General features: G+C 32.3%; 1 protein-coding gene across 1 annotated transcript in view; it reads left to right on the top strand.

Annotated features, from left to right (window-relative positions):
• LOC148608881 (inactive phospholipase C-like protein 2) overlaps positions 1 to 11,916 on the top strand; it is an 86,344-nt gene extending 74,428 nt beyond the window's left edge. The window contains exons 19-27 of the mRNA XM_088542455.1: positions 986 to 1,083; positions 3,617 to 3,718; positions 4,264 to 4,449; positions 5,406 to 5,474; positions 6,231 to 6,284; positions 6,959 to 7,051; positions 8,070 to 8,165; positions 10,497 to 10,584; positions 11,091 to 11,916. Of these exons, the coding sequence (XP_088398581.1) occupies positions 986 to 1,083; positions 3,617 to 3,718; positions 4,264 to 4,449; positions 5,406 to 5,474; positions 6,231 to 6,284; positions 6,959 to 7,051; positions 8,070 to 8,165; positions 10,497 to 10,580 (782 nt within the window). The 3' untranslated portion in view covers positions 10,581 to 10,584; positions 11,091 to 11,916. The remainder of the gene's footprint in view (positions 1 to 985; positions 1,084 to 3,616; positions 3,719 to 4,263; positions 4,450 to 5,405; positions 5,475 to 6,230; positions 6,285 to 6,958; positions 7,052 to 8,069; positions 8,166 to 10,496; positions 10,585 to 11,090) is intronic.
• The last annotated feature ends 6,447 nt before the right edge of the window (positions 11,917 to 18,363 follow it).

The following is an 18,363-nucleotide window of genomic DNA, read 5'->3' as shown; positions in this document are numbered from 1 at the left end:
AATATTATGGAAATTGGTGATCGTAACACCTAGTCATTTTGCTCAGAAATATATGGATCATGACTGGTCAGGCTATCTCCTTGTACAGTTTTTGAACTACATCTGAATTATTTTACAGGATATTTCTACACATGATTAAGTTGTGCAGGGCCAAAGAAATTTGATTTTCGTGAAATATTACTGAAATTGGTGATAGTTACACTTAGTCATTTTACTCAGAAATAGGGCTATATGGCTTGTCCGGCTATCTCCTTGTACAGTTTTTGAACTACATCTAAAATATTTTACAGGATATTTATACACATGATGAAGTTTTTATATGCATTATAAGTTACTGTTTAAACCCTATATCGATAAACCTTTAACGCATATCCTATATCATGCTCCCAGACCTATATTGCAACCCTTCGCAGAACATACTTGAAGTATAGTTAAAATATATGATATAACAAACATGACATGTCATAATCTGTATCACATGTTGTATCAACCCGCAATCTATATCACCTAACAGGCGGGTTTCCTTGGGATGATATAGGAGCCTCATGTTGATACTACTTGTGATACAGATTTTGACATATAATATTCAGCATGTAAAAGCCTTGATATACAGTCGTGAAGTTAACCTTAACAAGTCCTAACACTGACCAAAGAACTTGGTCTATAGTGCTCAGGGGCTCTTTGTAACAGCCTATGGAACTTGGCACTTGAGCAGAGATAACTAGCCATTTTGATGACAAAAGCAGACTATATCTTGAAGAATTTGACTTCAGTGATGACACAGACAAAAAAAAAATAAAATAAAATAAAGAAAACATACTGTTGACTCATTCCCAGTTGTTTGTATCAATTTTCGAAATGAAAATTATTATTGTTTCCAATAACTGAAAATAAAAAATTCAGTAGGTCAGATAACTTTAACTCTTACAATGTCCTGATGATGGTCTTTCTAAACTTAAGTACATTATATCTCTATATATTACAGGTTACAGACATATAAATATTCTATCCGCTGGTGGAGAACCAATAGAAAATTGTTCATTGTTTGTACATGTAGCTATTACCAACAAAAGAGGGGGAGGGGTAAGTTTATTAAGCAATATGTTCTTACATTCATTTCTGATATTTTAGAACTATTTCCTACATTTCTGTTGTATTGTTCCTTGATTGATATAAAGTAGAAATATTATACAGTACACACTTCTGATATGATTAAAAAAGCCAGTGATTTTGTTAGCTTTTTTCAAAACTACCCCACCTTTTTTTTCTATCCCCCAATGTTATGCGGAAGGGAACATAAAAATACCACTGTCTGTCCAGACACACTTGTGGACACAACTTCTCGAAAACCACTTGACAGATTTTGTTCAAATTTTACGAAAGATTGTTAGTTACTGTTTGTAGCTGATCATATTGTGGTACCATTTTGTTTTGACAAATTTTGCTGGAGTTATTTAACTTTTTCACTTTTTTCTGGCAACAGGGGGCTTATGGCTAAGTATTGGATGCTTTATTTTGTCACAGTTATCTTGATTACCAATCAGTTTCAAATTTAGCATATGGCTTTATTTAGATGGACCATATATTGTAAGCAGTTTTGGATACATTTGTATCATCTTTCTGTTTCTCTTTTACGAGAAGGTTTATACCTAGCATTACATATACAACTTAATGTTGATTATGCTATCTTAATGAATGGACATAGGGTCTGTCTAATATTATTATTTCTTAGAATCTTTACCAACATATGAACTGTGAAGTACTCTGTGTATATGTGTGTGGTGCACCTGTTTTTTTTATGAAATCAATACTTAATTAAATCTATTAAAAATTAATATATAATGAGATGTTTACAGAAACAGAAACCCTAGCTTACCTGCTATTAAGACAAAATAACATGTGAAATCATGTTGGGGAAATCCGATGCCTGGAAAAATGACAGATCGTTGACTTATTATATCCCCATTCAATGAGCGAGTTGTATAATGGTCTGTCTGAATTTCAGCCCAATTATCTCCGTTCCCAGTTGGATTTAATTTAGATTTTGGTGTGTGCCTTAATATACATGGGACATGTGTTGTAATAGAATTTTGACTATGTTTGATATCAACTTCATGTATGAATGGGGGTATACCTAGCACAGCAAGGCATGCAGCTTCATGTTGTGATTTATTGGACAAGAATCATGGATATATGAACTTGTTTCATCGTCCCATTACATTACTGTCAGTCTCATTAGAAAGGATTGCCAGGATTTTCAAACAGCAAAAAGAAAGTATTAACTGGAGTATCAAAAAGATCAAGAATGAACTTAATACCATAGTTAATTAGCAGTTTGAAAATAATGGTGAATAAACAGAAACCTGTTGCTGTCAAATATCACTGGTTACATAAGGAGAAAGGCAGATTGTAATCAGCTGAACCCATACTTTTGTTAGGGTCAGAGACCATAGATACCATCACTGTGTATTAGTTGTAATTAAGCACATGTAAATACAATCTTCCATCACACCAATTATGATAACAAGGGCAAAATTGTTCAGCATGATGAACCATACATAAAACTGATGTGGGGATTTTTGATCCATTGAGAAACATGGCCACCATTACTAAAAATAAAACATATGGGTCAGAGAGTAGTTTTTCCCATATATCTCCAAAACCATTAGGTTTAGCCAAATTCTGACATGGTGGTAAAAGTGTTCAACATGATGAGATCTATCTTGTCAAATTTTCATTTTAATCTGTTATGCCATGTTGGAGTAATTGCCCTTCTTCAATGTTTTTTTGCTATTTTTAATGTTATTTTTTTTCAAAAAATTTCTCCTCTGACACTACTTTACCAATTGAAACCAAACTCAGTACAAATGTTCCCTGGGGTATATTCCATAGAACTGATTTGGTGATTTAAGATCCATCAAAAAACATGCCGGCCGTTACTAAAAATAGAACATAGGGTCCGACAGAAGTTATTTGCGTATATCTGCAAAACCGTTAGGGTCAGCCAAATTCTTTCAATAGCTGAAATGATCCTTATTATTAGGACTACAAAAGTCTTCAGGTTTAAAAGTTGTCAGACAAATCCTTGTAAGAGTTATTGCCTTTGAAAGATGAAAAAAGACAATATCATGAAAACTATGATAGATATAAATAAACTTTCAATTGCTGAAATGGTCCTTATGATAAGTCCTACCAAAGTCTTCTTGAGTTCAAATTGTTGGACAACTTCTTAAATTTATTGCCCTTGAAGGACAAATTTCAACCAGGTGAGCGATTCGATTCAGACTCCTTGGAGCCCCTTGTTTTAATTTCGCTACATTGTATATGTTGATCGTCTCTGTTTCATATGTTCTTATTTAGGTAATTTGTTTAGATTTCATCTTACTGCTGGCACTTTGGTATGTTTTTTTTTTTTTGCAATATTCAGACCTCCTGCATGCACAGAGTGCTGCTGAAGCTCCGTCCCTAATATCTTTATTTTGACCTCCTGCATACACAGAGTGCTGCTGAAGCTCCGTCCCTAATATCTTTATTTTGACCTCCTGCATACACAGAGTGCTGCTGAAGCTAAGTCCCAAATATCTCTATTTAATGTTTACATCTCATGTTATTGTAGAAATCTCATAGGAGAGGGATGTCCGTGAAGAAAACAAAGAGGAAGAAAGATTACACCAGTATGAAATCTGTTGGTGTCAAAAGTATTGATGAAACGTTCAAGGTTTGTTATAAGTCTGTAATATTTTTAAGGAAATAAAACATTCTTCTTTTCCTAATTTTGATTCAAGTCCTGAAAGAATATCTGACGTTAGAGTTTAAATCACCAATTAATGTATAATTAATAATTTAAGTCATCCTGAAGGACTCATTAAAGGTATGAACTTGTTTTTGAATGCTCTGATTGCTGTGATATGAAATAGGATAATTATCTTGTGTTATTGGCAGTTTTTTTTCCATTCCCATTGATGAAATTCATTATGCCAGAGTTTGCCTAAACCACACAGATCGTTTATGTCTTACTAGAGTTCTTATAACTGTTTCATACCTTTCCTTTTTTTTTTTGTCCACCCAGAGTTGACATTTCATGAGCAACTCAGATGATGTTTCTAAAAAAAAAAAAAAAAAGGCAGGTTGCTCATTTCTGTTTTTTTTTTTTGTATCTGTTATTTTATTGATATGATATTGTTTGTTGTGTGTGTCCTTTTCCTTGTCTTTGTTCCCTTAATTACTTGTTGAAACATAGATTCATGTTTTCATTGTTTTTAGGTAGCAATACAGCCTCTTAGAGATGGTACAGATTTACGCGACTCCGTACAGCTGGCTCTGGCTGAGTTCAAAGAAATCTGTGGGTTATCTCCCATTGCAAACATAAAACAGTGTATCCGTCTACTGGCCACTAGAGTATCAAATTCATCAGAGCAGGCCTCCTTAAACCTGGTAATCAAAGGAGAGGTAAGCATTATGAACATAAATACTTAAGTTTTCAGTGCCTATATAGCACAGCATCTTATATCTTCCTATCATTATACAAAGTTTTAATTTTTTTTCAGAATTCATTTCTTGAATCAAAAATACATAATTATTAAAATTCGTACCTATGTCAGTTGATATAAACTGTAGGGGGAAACTATTTTGTCAAGTATTCAAATCATTATTGCACCATACTAAAAATATTCCAATTAATCTCTGAAGTTATTTGTACATTTTAAAAAGCAGTTTTTTAGTGTTTGTTTATACCCCACGTAACAAATTTGTGGAGGGTATAATGTTTTTGACCCGTCAGTTTTCCACACTTTTGTTTGAAGCATTTGCAGATATCAGTTATGCAGATTATGATTTTTGGTATATAAGTTCCCCATGATAAGTTACAGGTCAAGCTTACATTTCGTTCTGCTCAGATGATTTTTACCAAAATTACAGGCCTTGTACTTAGCATAATTCAAAGAAATAACTGTTTTCTGTTTTGTCTATTTTAAATGCTTGCAGGTATTGACGATTTTTGGTATATAAGTTCTCCATGATAAGTTATAGGTCAAGCTTACGTTTCGTTCTGCTCAGATGATTTTTATTGAAATTACGGGCCGTGTACTTAGTATAATTCAAAGAAATAACCATTTTCTGTTTTGTTTATTGTAAACACTTGCAGGTATTGACATGATTTTTGGTATATAAGTTCACCATGATAAGTTACAGGTCAAGTGTACATTTTGTTCTGCTATGATGATATTTACTTAGAATTAAATAAAACGCAAAGAAATCCCAGTCTGGAGTTTCAAACTTCTACATGTATTTCTCTTACAAACAAATTTACTTGAGTATGCAATATGGGGATGTGTGGGGTATGTGAGCGTATTCACTAAGGTTCTTTAATTCTTTCAGTTGCATTTAATTTCTTGTCATGTTTTCAGTATCCCTGTTTAGAAGCTCAAGGTACTCTTCCAGACATTCTGAAGAAAGCTCTGATATCATTTGATGAGGTTAGTTCTTTCATACTCCAGCATGTATTGGTAATTGTAAAATATGTCCAGTGTAACAACAAACCCAAGAAAAAAATAATTTAGCTACTTAAATGTACATGCTACTATACGATATAAGCAAAATGCAGTGAGAGCTTAAACTGGATGATAGAAATTCTAAAGTTTGAGTTCTGAAAAACAAGTGAGTTAGTTAACTAAGCACTGTGCAATATAAAAATCAGACAAATATATAAGGATGGGTGGCACTTGGTGGTTTCCTAATTGTAATGAAATTTTCATGTGTTAAATGTTCACTTAAAGCATTAAAATAATAACAATGATCCTGTGTACCAATAGTTATCTTTTATAACATATTTAATTTGTAGTGCTTTTGTGTAAAAATGTATGGATTTGCTCCCTTTGAAACATATGTTCTCTAATGCTTTCTTTGTAAAAATTATCTTGAAAGAGAAGAAAATTGTTTGTTTGAGGAGGATAGATTTTAGTATAACAAATCAAACCAAGCAAAAATTCACAATACTTAATGTGCAAAGAATATGCACAAATTATTGATGTAAGTTATCTCCCATACACGTAGTGCATTCTACGTTAAAAAAAAATCCCTTAAGGAAAAATGCCAAAATAAAAAAAAAAACTGCTTCACAATTTTGAATTAAGTATTGAATGGAACTTGACTACCTTGACAGGTTTTGTTTTGTATGATTGTAGAGTTCTCTCCTTCTAAAATTCTGAGTAATATTTCTTGTATTTTAACAGCTTGTAGCAGAATGTAAGAATCTGATAGAGCAAGCTGATAGTGTATATGAAAGAGTATGTATACTGTTTTAAATGAAATGAAGACATTTTTACTGATTAGATAGTACAGGTCATGCAATAAAATTGGGGATATTAATTGGTTAGATAATCAGTGTCACTGCAATAATATTGTAGATTGTTATTGGTTAGGTGATCTGTGTCATTACACCCTGTCAGGGATTGTTATTGGTGTCATTACACTATTTCGGGGATTGTTATTTGTAAAATAATATGTCGTTGCCATATTCAGGATTGTTATTGGTGAATTATTGCAATAATGTTGAGGATTATTGTCCTGAGCTTATACCTACTACAAAGGATAATAATAAAGGACTGTTGTAGTTATATTGGTTAATGTTGTCATGAATAGATATCATATTGCACAAGCTTGTGAGGTCAATATTTTACTCTGTGTGGGATAATGTTCACGAATATGAATGCAGTAACCCTTTTGTTATATACATGTAAATATTTCATACATCCTTACTTGCTAATAAAATATGTAATGCATTCTTTAACAAACTTCAACCAAACATTGGTATAAGTGTAGTTTAATATTACCAAATTTAGTTAAACTGTTACAGTCTACTGTTCCTGTGGGAGTGTTGTCTCTTTGACATATTCACCATATCTATTCTTGCTATAACAGACATTCATATAATGGCATGTGTTTTTTTTCTGATTTTAAGCTGATACATTCTCAGAGGGCAGGATTAGAATGGCATGAAGATTTAGAGAATGTGTGTACAAATGCTGGGCTAAAAGGCAAAAAAATTACTAAGGTCAGTCATAACAAAAATGCTCTTTCAATTTTTAACATTTTTTATATATGTTACTAAGTTGAATGTGACTGATTCACAATTAACGATACTGGAAAGGAGACATTTATGAATGCTCTTCATGATCTCCTATACATATTCTGTGTATATATGTGTATCGAAACAATCCTTATAAAACTCTAGCCAATGGTAGAGAACATTCAGTGTGCATACCAATCCTTATAAAATTCCAGCCAAATGTAGAGGAGATTCAGTGTACATACCAATCCTTATAAAACTCCAGCCAGTGGTAGAGAACATTCAGTGTTCATACCAATCCTTGTAAAACTCCAGCCGATGGGAGAGAAGATTCAGTGTACATACCAATCCTTGTAAAACTCCAGCCGATGGGAGAGGAGATTCAGTGTACATACCAATCCTTCTAAAACTCCAGCCGATGGGAGAGGAGATTCAGTGTACATACCAATCCTTGTAAAACTCCAGCCGATGGGAGAGGAGATTCAGTGTACATACCAATCCTTATAAAACTCCAGCCGATGGGAGAGGAGATTCAGTGTACATACCAATCCTTGTAAAACTCCAGCCGATGGGAGAGGAGATTCAGTGTACATACCAATCCTTATAAAACTCCAGCCGATGGGAGAGGAGATTCAGTGTACATACCAATCCTTATAAAACTCCAGCCGATGGGAGAGGAGATTCCGTGTACAGAAAACCTTCCAAGACTGTTTATATGATTTATAACTGAATAAGAAATGAAGTGATTTTTGTGAGTTACTGACAAGAATGAATCACATCTTCTCTATATAGAGACTGCTGCATTAAATGTCACAGATGGTTATTTCTAATCAATCATTTATTATACATCACTGTGGATATATGTTACTGCGAGCCATGTTATAATTGTAAGCTCATCCATGTATTTTGATTTATTAGTTTGTATGAGATGTAAATGCCTTCCGATTTCTATAAACTGAATTTCAAATGTTACATGATATAGATACATTTTTTTCTTTTATAGGCAATGGAGAACTTTGCATGGAACATTAGGGTGCTTAAAGGTCAAGCTGATTTATTAATGCAAGCCAAACATGATTGTAAAGAATATTTGAGACAGGTAGTTACTCTCACAAAGGTCATGTGTACTCTTATAACCTTTCCAATTGAACATCTGCAATACACTTTTTGGGAAAAAAAAGCACTTGTTTTCTTCTGTATTTTTTATTCTGCATAATGAAATATTGTTCAGATTTTTCATTTCCCAATTTATGCCATACTATATTCAAAATTATAGATCTACTAAAGTTGAAAGATGTCTTTTTTACATACCTGTGAACTCTCCCTCATTAAGGTGGAGGCTCCCACAAAATCAATGAAAAATGTGAGATTTGGTGGAGGTTTTTGGTCAAAATTAGTATTTTTTCTGTTAAAAATACTAAATGAATGAATTTTTGCTTAATAAATTTGCTTTCACATAAAAATATCTCACCTGAGACACTGTTTAGGGCGGATCTCCCATATGAATTGTTCCAAAAGGTTAATATGTATGCATTTTAGCTTACTTGACACAAAGGGCTATGTGAGCTATAGCAATCACTTGGTGCCTTCATTGTTGTTGTCAGTTGATGTCGTTGCTAGTAAACTTTTATTGAAGCATCTTTATCTCCGAAATACTTGACATGTTTTGATAAAAGTTGATATGAGTGGTCATTTTGGTATCCTGCACAGAAATTACCTTGAGATTTTTGCTCCATTAAAAACATGGCTACCATATCTATGAATTAACATAGTGGTAAGCCACTTATTTTGGTATATCTAAAAAAAAAAAACAGAGATTGAGAAAAGTGAAGACCATTCTTCTTCAGCTTGAAGAAATCCATTAAGTTTTTATTGGATTGAAGTTCTAGAGTGACTCCTTTTTACCCTTGAAGACTTTTAGCCTTATTCCTATGTTACAGTGATTACTGAAGCTAATTTCCTTGCTATTATTTTACCAGTGATCTGTCTCTATGGGTAATCTATGGTTCACTGATTACCGAAACAAATTTCCTCACTTCTATTTTACCAGTGATCTGTCTATGGGTAATCTATGGTTCACTGATTACTGAAACAAATTTCCTCACTTCTATTTTACCAATGGTCTGTCTTTATGGGTAATCTATGGTTCACTGATTACCGAAACAAATTTCCTCACTTCTATTTTACCAGTGATCTGTCTCTATGGGTAATCTATGGTTCACTAATTACTGAAACAAATTTGCTCACTTCTATTTTACCAATGGTCTGTCTCTATGGGTAATCTATGGTTCACTGTTCTAAATCAACATAGTAGTAAAGATTTACTCTCATCTAGAGTTTTAAAGTAATCTTCAAAACATACAGTCTTTTTATAAAGTCTGTAGTTAACAGTTTTTGCACTCTCATGTCAAGATTTCCAAACAGTCCCTTTTGTGCGAAGTTGATAAGCATGCTCAAAATATAATTCCGCAAGGTAGAGCTTGAACAGATTATAAGAATTATCCTTGTGGAAGTGTATATTGAGCATGCTCCACGCATGCCCATTGACTACTGTAAATTTGTTATTTTTCGCAGTAGCTTAATTTAATGGGGTTTTAAAATATAATTATCGTTATATAATGTTTAAAACTCCATTCTGCTGATACATTTTTTTCATGATTTTCTGTCCATCTCGGTAGTAGTGAAAATATGTACACAGCAAAAATTAATATATTTACAGTATCTTACAGTTAGCACAAAAGGCTACACTGGTCAGTAAGACATAATTTGGCCTTGCATTTTCAAAGTCAATAATTGCACGGGATAATTTTTTTGCGGTAAGCGTTTCTAGAAAACAGGACACTTACCCTACTGGTGCACCTGGTCCATGCTCTGTTTTTAGTGGGGTCGGAAGTGCTCATTTACTTTTGTTACTTTACTTTGTATTATTTTGGTTAATTTATGTTCTTTGTTGTGTTTGTCTGTTTGCCATGGCTGGTCTTGTGACTGGATTACATTCTGTTGATTTCCACTACAATCTTGGTTGCCTTGATTACCCTAAAACCACATGATTGTCTTTTAAGATCATGAAAATATCAGAGTATTTTTTCAGTCTTTTGGTTAAGACAGCAGTGTAAAGTTTTCCAAGACAGCTGACAATGGTAATTAGGCAGAAATTCTTTGCGGCAGAACTGTCTCCCTTATTTTTGTATATTGGTACAATATTTCCAACCAGCCAGCTGTCTTATATTATAAAGGGGACCAATTATTATCTTGTAATAGGGTCTGGATTTTTTGAAAGAGTGTACATGTGTACTTTTGAGGTATTGTTAGTGTGCACACTAATGTTCTTTAATGTTTCAATTAAATGTTTAAACTAATATTTAAGCCATATTAACTTGGAATTAAATGGTGTCAATAGTAGATAAAACACTGGTAAACTTTTTTTCAGATTGTGGAGACTTCAGGGTCAACAGGGTTGAGGAAAGAGAGTGATGCTGATGATGATTATTCAGACCAAAACAGTCCTTTGTGATCAGGTGGGTTAAATTGGGTAATACACAAAAAAAACAGTCCTTTATGATCAGGTGGGTTAAATTGGGTAATACACAAAAAACAGCCCTTTATGATCAGATGGGTTGAATTGGGTAATAAACAAAAAAACAGTCCTTTATGATCAGTTGGGTTTAATTGGACATCACAATAAACAGTCCTTTATGATCAGGTGGGTTGAATAGGGTAATACACAACAAAACCGGTCCTTTAGGATCAGGTGGGTTCAATCAGACAATTCACAATAAACGTTGTAGTAAGACTACATCACTATTATTTTTTGTGAAAAAAGTGAAAATATGATCACTGTGAAAATACACGATTTGTACGAATAACTTAAAATATGATCACTGGTGAAAATACATGATTTGTATGAATAACTTAAAATATGATCACTGGTGAAAATACATGATTTGTGCACAGAACACAAACATCTTTCAGGCAGTTTATTATCTACTTGGTATATAGCTAATAATGGTATTTTATTTTACAGAGACTGGTAGATTCTAGTGTGCTTAGTCAACTACTTGTAATTTATGATCCTGGTCTCTCTGACTCTATGTCTGTTCTGGGTTCATGGACTTCTGAACTCATGGACTCCATGTCTGTTGTGAGTTTTTGGACTCCTAGACTTCTTGTCTGTTCTGGGTTTCTGGAATCTATATCTGTTGCAGACTTTTGGACTGCTTGTCTATTCTGGACTCCTAAACTTGGTCTAGTTCTAGTCCACAATACAAGATAAAAGTCCTATCAAGTAATTCTTCTACCAGTCAGTACGATATTAAGACATTGTCTCATATGGCCCATACAACATCTTCAGTACCAGTCTGATACACCGTGTACAGAATTGACTTGTTGATTCTCGTTAACAATTTATATATGAACAAAACTGATGAACAGGATTATATACATTGACAGTTAATGGATATGTGCAATTTAGAAGATATGCTATATTTGTTAACTTTTTATCTTCCATGTTTTCAATGTCATGAGTGTTGAAGTATTATAAAGTTGTCAGAAAAGTCCTTTTCTTTGTTTATGATACTTACAAGTGTGGTTTTTAGATGTTACTTTGTTTTTATAGACTTATTTTTCTCATTGAATTTTATACATGTGTTCAAGAACTGTTGTAACCCTTAAACATTTTACATCAACAATAAACAAGAAAATAAATTTTATGGTCACATGTCAGAATATATTGTTTTGTTTTGTACATCTTAAGTCCCTACAATAATATTGGATTTCTACTACTTATGTAAACAATGGTATACTCATTGATTACAAAATACATTCTGATTTCATTATTGATAAAAAGAAAATGATTCTGTTACTATTTGTGGTTGACATGTGTGAAGTAGGTCATTACAAAAGTTAATTGTTGTAACATTTTTCAATTCCAGAATAAACTTATGAAAGATAATTGGCTTACATGAGATAAACATGATAATAGAGATATAAGGTACAAAATAAATCATTAGAATTAATGCATGTATTATTTCTGTTCTCTGAGAAAATTAGCTCTGATTGAAGACCATCATACCTGTTAATCCTCCCACAAAATCAATGAAAAACTGAAAATCTCCCACATAGAAATATAAATTTTGTGGGATATTTATAATAAAAATTACTACATATTTTGTTAAACACTAAACAATTGATTTTTTACGTGAAAAATTTGCTTTTATGTGAAAAATCACCCACGTATGACAGTCAGTGAGGGAGAATCTCCCACACATGACAGTCAAAGAGGGAGAATATACCACATATGACAGTCAATGAGGGAGAAACTCCCACACATGACAGTCAATGAGGGAGAATATACCACACATGACAGTCAATTAGGGAGAATATACCACACATGACAGTCAATGAGGGAGAAACTCCCACACACGACAGTCAATGAGGGAGAATATACCACACGTCACTCAATGAGGGAGAAACTCCCACACGTGACAGTCTTGAGGGAGAATATACCACATTTACTGTTCCGTAGATTAACAGATATGGACCTGTTGTATGTTGTGTTGATTTTATTTATTGTAAGCTTATTAAATATTATTATTATTATTTTGTTTATTATGTAATACCAAAATAGAATGGTATGTATGTACTCATTTTGCCAAAACTGTTACTCTTTATTTTTATTTTTTCTTTCAAAGACAACATAGGCTGTAATCAGTAACAAATGGAATCACTAAATTTTTGCATGGAAAGTAATATAGAAAAAAAATATAATTATAAATTAATACCAATTAGCATATTTAATTGTCTGTATGAGCAATTAGTACATTATCTATCGTACATCATTTTTGCTCTCTTATACCTTGGCTAATGTATTAAAAATGACATGTATTGTTTACATTAGTTCTAGATTAGTACATTTTATTATTAGCTTGTATTATTTGCCATATTTTAACTTCTGCCAAACTTTTTGTCTTTCATAGTATTTATTTAACTCTCTAGATGCTCAGAAAATGCCAGAAATAGAAATATTTTATGTTAATATGTAGAGTTTTTTTTTAATATTGAATTGATATATAACACAGCTAGTTATCATTAGGTGGTTCTGTTCTATTATATAATGATCCTTATTTATATGTATTATATTTTAGAATGTTCATTAATTACTCAATATATTACATGTGTAAGGATATCTTGCAGATATTTTTACTGGAATCATTTTTCTTTTTTTCTTAAGTTGGGTTTTCTTGTTGAGATTCATTGTAAACATCAGTATAATAATATAAGTACTCTTGTAAATTCAATGTTGAATTGATTTATACCCATTTGAGTTCTTTGTTGTCTCTCTCTGTTAACTATTAGTGCTCAAGAGTTGTGTGCATTATTTGTTGAAATACTTCATTTATTTTTGTTAATAAGATGTGTGTGTGTGTGCGTGTTTGTGTGTGTGTTTGTTCAGTTTTATATATAGAATACTTTGTTGTATATCATTTTAATGTTAACGTTTTGAATTGGCCTTAAATTTATAACTAAATGTGTTTCTTTATGGTAAATGTAAGAGTATATCTAAAGTGTTCATACTAAGAATCTCATTTTTTTGCCGGTGACCTTTTGTAATTAGGTCATTAAAGTTTGTTGCTATAAATAGCTTGTTATTTGGCTTGGTATACACTTGTTAATCCCTATCACTAGGTAATAGCATAATATGTTCTGAGAATATTCCCTTCATTTGAAAATTTTGAGTTTTTTTTTCCTCTATTGTCATCAGATCACTCTTATGTTTATTTTTTTTTTTTGCCTGTTTTTCATGATCTTGTATGTAAACCTATTTAGTTATTTCATATCTCTCATTTAATAAAACTACTAGGGTCTAATGTATATAACTGCCATGAAATATTTACCTGACATGACCCACACTCAATAGTGTATTAAGAAAAGTCTTAAATACTTTATATTTTTGAGTTCAATGTAAGTAGTATTCGAATTCATCATTCAATTTTTTTAAAGAAAACTTTTTGCAATTCCATCATTTAGTTCATTGATAACTTTCATAGTCTTTAGATGACTGCAATAGTTAGCTACTTTTTGGAGGAGATTTGAGTGCTTTTATCTATGCAATCAGAAGATACTCTAGAGCTGACCTATGGGAACAAATGTTGTCAATGAGACAGAAATACTGATATTGTTGGATTTGAAATCCTTAAGTTCACAGTGTACCTCTTTTAAAAATTTTCCAGGGACATTTTGCTCATTTATATATTTTTTTCCCATTTTGTCAAGTTTTATGCCCAGTTCAAATGTACTGTATTTGCTGTTTGAGTGCTCTAACTCCAATTTTTGGGATTTTTTTTCTGATTTGTTTCTATTAAAATCAATCAGAATTTCATATTTGTAATTAATTAAGTTGATTATAACACAGAACCATTACTAGGTTTAAAGGATTTTATGTCAATTTCAATAATCAGAATTAATAAACTATCTGTACTTGGTGAAAATGTTACAAAATAATGGTATGGTTCTATATTTGGTTTCATTACTTGCTACAATTTTCAACCTTAACAGCATTTTTACTTCAAAGACAACATTCCACTTTTACAGATCAAAATTGTAGATTTATTATTACAATATTTTTTTGGTGAACGTCATATGACAAATTATAACAAGCTTCCTATAAAATTTAGTTTCATCTACTGTTATTATTTCCAGTTGTTTAAATTGACTTGCCAACCTAAGTTTCTTTTTTCTAAATAGTACTGGTGGCCAAAACATCCCTAAGTATACTATATCCTTTACTTACTAACTTTATCTTGTTTGTCAATATTGATGTGACAAGCTTAGTCTGAGGTTTCTTGAGACAGTAATGCCGGAAGGTTGACCTGGAAATCTACCCTTTGATATCAGTTTCTCATTAGGTGTTACTAAATGTGTAGTGGTAATGACTAATGTGGGGTAGGCATTGCTTAAATCAGCGAGCACCGTGAGCTTTACTATATATATGTACCGTCTGTGTGAGATGCGTAAAAATAATAATGGACATTACAAAGAAGGGGGGGGGCCACCCAGATGAAAATTTTTGCTTCGCAAGTGCTATATTTTTATTTATGTTTAACCAGCAAGCAGAATCAATATTTCTATTTGAAAATATGTCTTGTTAATTAATGGGGGAGTTTTTTTAGTTTTGGCCTTTCAGATCAATCTGTACAGATACCGGAAATATTAAAGTTCTCCATGGATGGTGGGAATATTTTATACATATTATGTGACGTAAACAAAATTCAGATGACAGCTGCAAATTCCAAACAAGAAAATGATTGCCTTTCCTATCTTAGAAAAGCTATGCTTTGATTTTGATAAAATAATCAGTTATATTTTTTTCCAAGGTGGGTTAGCTTCTTGACAACTGCAACAGTGGAACAGCGGAGATATATGTATGTACATCCACGTGGTATTTCCGAAGTTTTTATAAACATAACATTCACTTCGTTAAATGAGTAAAACAGATTAGAAAAGACTTGAAAACTATTAGAAAAGATGAATCTATTTTTACTGAAACGTAATCATAACCTATATTTTTTTATTTGTTTGACTGAAGGAAATGATGAATTTTCTCTGTAAGGACAGTCACTTTTTGTTACTTCTAGGACATGACTTTTTTTTTTCGTTAGTATATTAGGGAACCTTAAGGGAAATTTAGAATGTACATGTAATAATGGTAGAGCTCGCACTGCTTCATGGCGCTCGCTATAAACGTAAGGGATACAAGGGAGAATGTTCGGTAAGGACCCCTTCTGGCCTCATAATTTGGTCATTTTGGAAAAATTGATTAAAGCTGATTTCTAGGTAGTAGTATTATTGTAAAATGGTCACAAACACTGAATATAAGATGTTTTTGAGGAGATTTATGATGTTATTCCAGAAATAACAGTATGCATTTATGTAACTTTTACTTAAACCTTTAACTTTTTCTACAATTTTCAAGATGGGCACACATCTGTTGATTCAAGATATTTTTACATGAGTTGTAACTGACAATTATACACAAAATATATGAAGCACGAGAGTCAACATGCATGTGGCCATTGCTAAACGAGTGAAAAACTGCACCAAATTTGGTGTTTTCTAGCTTATTTTAACAGATTTTCCCAATCTCAACCAAGTTTAAAGGGCATATTTGACTGTCTATGTTCTAATTATCACCATAAATCAATCAAATCAACTTTAAAACTCATTTAAGAGCTGGAGAAACAACAAAGTTTTTTTCATGTAAACTTTGTTTTTGAGACAAAATTTTGCCCTTACTGAACCATCTCCTATAAAGTTTCTTGTCCCAAACTATACCAATGTCAAATTTCTGTTGTCTCAGTTTAATGTGAATAAATATAAACCAATCGGGTATAGGTCAGGTGGTATTCTAGATTTGCAGCTACCCTATTAAACTAGTGTTCATAGAGGAATTGTCTTGGTCATAGTTGTTACTATTGAATTTCCTTTTTTTTATTTTTTGTCTCAAGATTAATGGCTGTAAACATCACATCATCCCTTAGCTATTTTAATACATTGTATTTATATATACTAATATGTTATAGAATAATGTGATTGATCTGAACAATATTTGCTATTTCTAAACTATAGACTCAGTTATCTATTTAAGTTACCCAAAGTCCCAAGTTTGGTTCTATCTAATAAATTCTTCATTCGGAGACAACTTATATAAGTCTCTGATTTTTTGACTGACAGGAATTTAAGACTTAAGTACATCAATTTTAATTTATAAACCCACCGATACCTCTGTTTTAATTATCAGGTGTGAATCCATGACGATAGTCTTATATTTTGCTCATTTTGTAATATCATATGTTTACTAGTACTTGTATATGAATGGTCCTTTTGTTAGGTTTAATTTATATTAATCTTATTCTAAATAATTAGTGGCAAAAAAAATATTTATAGAATTACGTGATGCTACTTGTGGTGTAAGGGAATGTAAGTATCAGCGATCGGTTGTAAAAATAGATCAGACTTACAATAGAGTTGTTCACTTATGACATCACAAACGAGGTCAGACTTAGAATACATTTTTTGTCAGTTATGACATCACAAAGTCAGACACATTTTAGAGTTGGTCAGTTATTACATCACGAACAAGGTCAGACTTAGAATACATTTGTCAGTCATGACATCACAAACAAGGGCAGACTTAAAATACATTTTTTGTCAGTCATAACATTACAAACAAGGTCAGACTTAGAATGCATTTTTTGTTAGTTATAACATCACAAACAAGATTCGACTCATGGTAGAGTTGGTCAGTTATGACATTATAATGTAGGTCAGACTCTTGAGTTGGTCAGTTATGACATTATAATGTAGGTCAGACTCATGGCAGAATTGGTCAGTTATGACATTATAATGTAGGTCAGACTGTTCAGTTGGTCAGTTAAGACATTATAATGTAGGTCAGACTCTTGAGTTGGTCAGTTATGGCATTATAATGTAGGTCAGACTCTTGAGTTGGTCAGTTATGACATTATAATGTAGGTCAGACTTGGTCAGTAGGTTAATGTTAGGAAATGTTTTAAGTGTATCACCATTATATGTTTAGAAGGTGTTTGTATAACTCTTCTGTCACATTGTGTATATGTATAAATGTAAAACATCAACTGTAGGTAACTTGTGATACATCATGTTAATATTTTGCAGGCAATAAAATCTGATGATCTTATATTGGCTGGTTATCTTTTGGCCATCTACTAGACCGGTATAGTAGTTTTTATGTCACAATACTCTAGACTGCAATCCCCATGTGATAATATTGGTATATATGTGACATTTCTCTAAACTGCAATTTCTGTTGGTATATTGGTATGTGGCTTTTCTCTAGACTGCATTCCCCATTTGGTATATTGATATTCATGTGGCTATTCTCTGGACTGCAGTCCCCATTTAGTATATTGGTTTTTATGTGGCTATTCTCTAAACTGCAATATCCATTTAGTAAATAGGTATTTATGTGGCTAGTTGATGTGGCTCTTGACTGCAATACATATTTGATATATTGGTTTGTATTTGAATTTTCTCTAAACTGCAATTTCCATTGGTATATTGTTATTAATGTGACTTTTCTCTGGACTGCATTCCCCATTTGGTATGTTAGTATTGATGTGGCTTTTCTCTGGACTGCATTCCCCATTTGGTATGTTAGTATTGATGTGACTTTTCTCTGGACTGCATTCCCCATTTGGTATGTTAGTATTGATGTGACTTTTCTCTGGACTGCATTCCCCATTTGGTATGTTAGTATTGAT

This window comes from Perna viridis, chromosome 8 (genome assembly GCF_037379345.1).
Source record: "Perna viridis isolate PV_CMFRI_1.1 ecotype Kerala chromosome 8, ASM3737934v1, whole genome shotgun sequence".
In the NCBI taxonomy this organism is placed as follows: Eukaryota; Metazoa; Mollusca; class Bivalvia; order Mytilida; family Mytilidae; genus Perna; species Perna viridis.
This window is presented reverse-complemented; position numbering and strand designations above follow the sequence as displayed.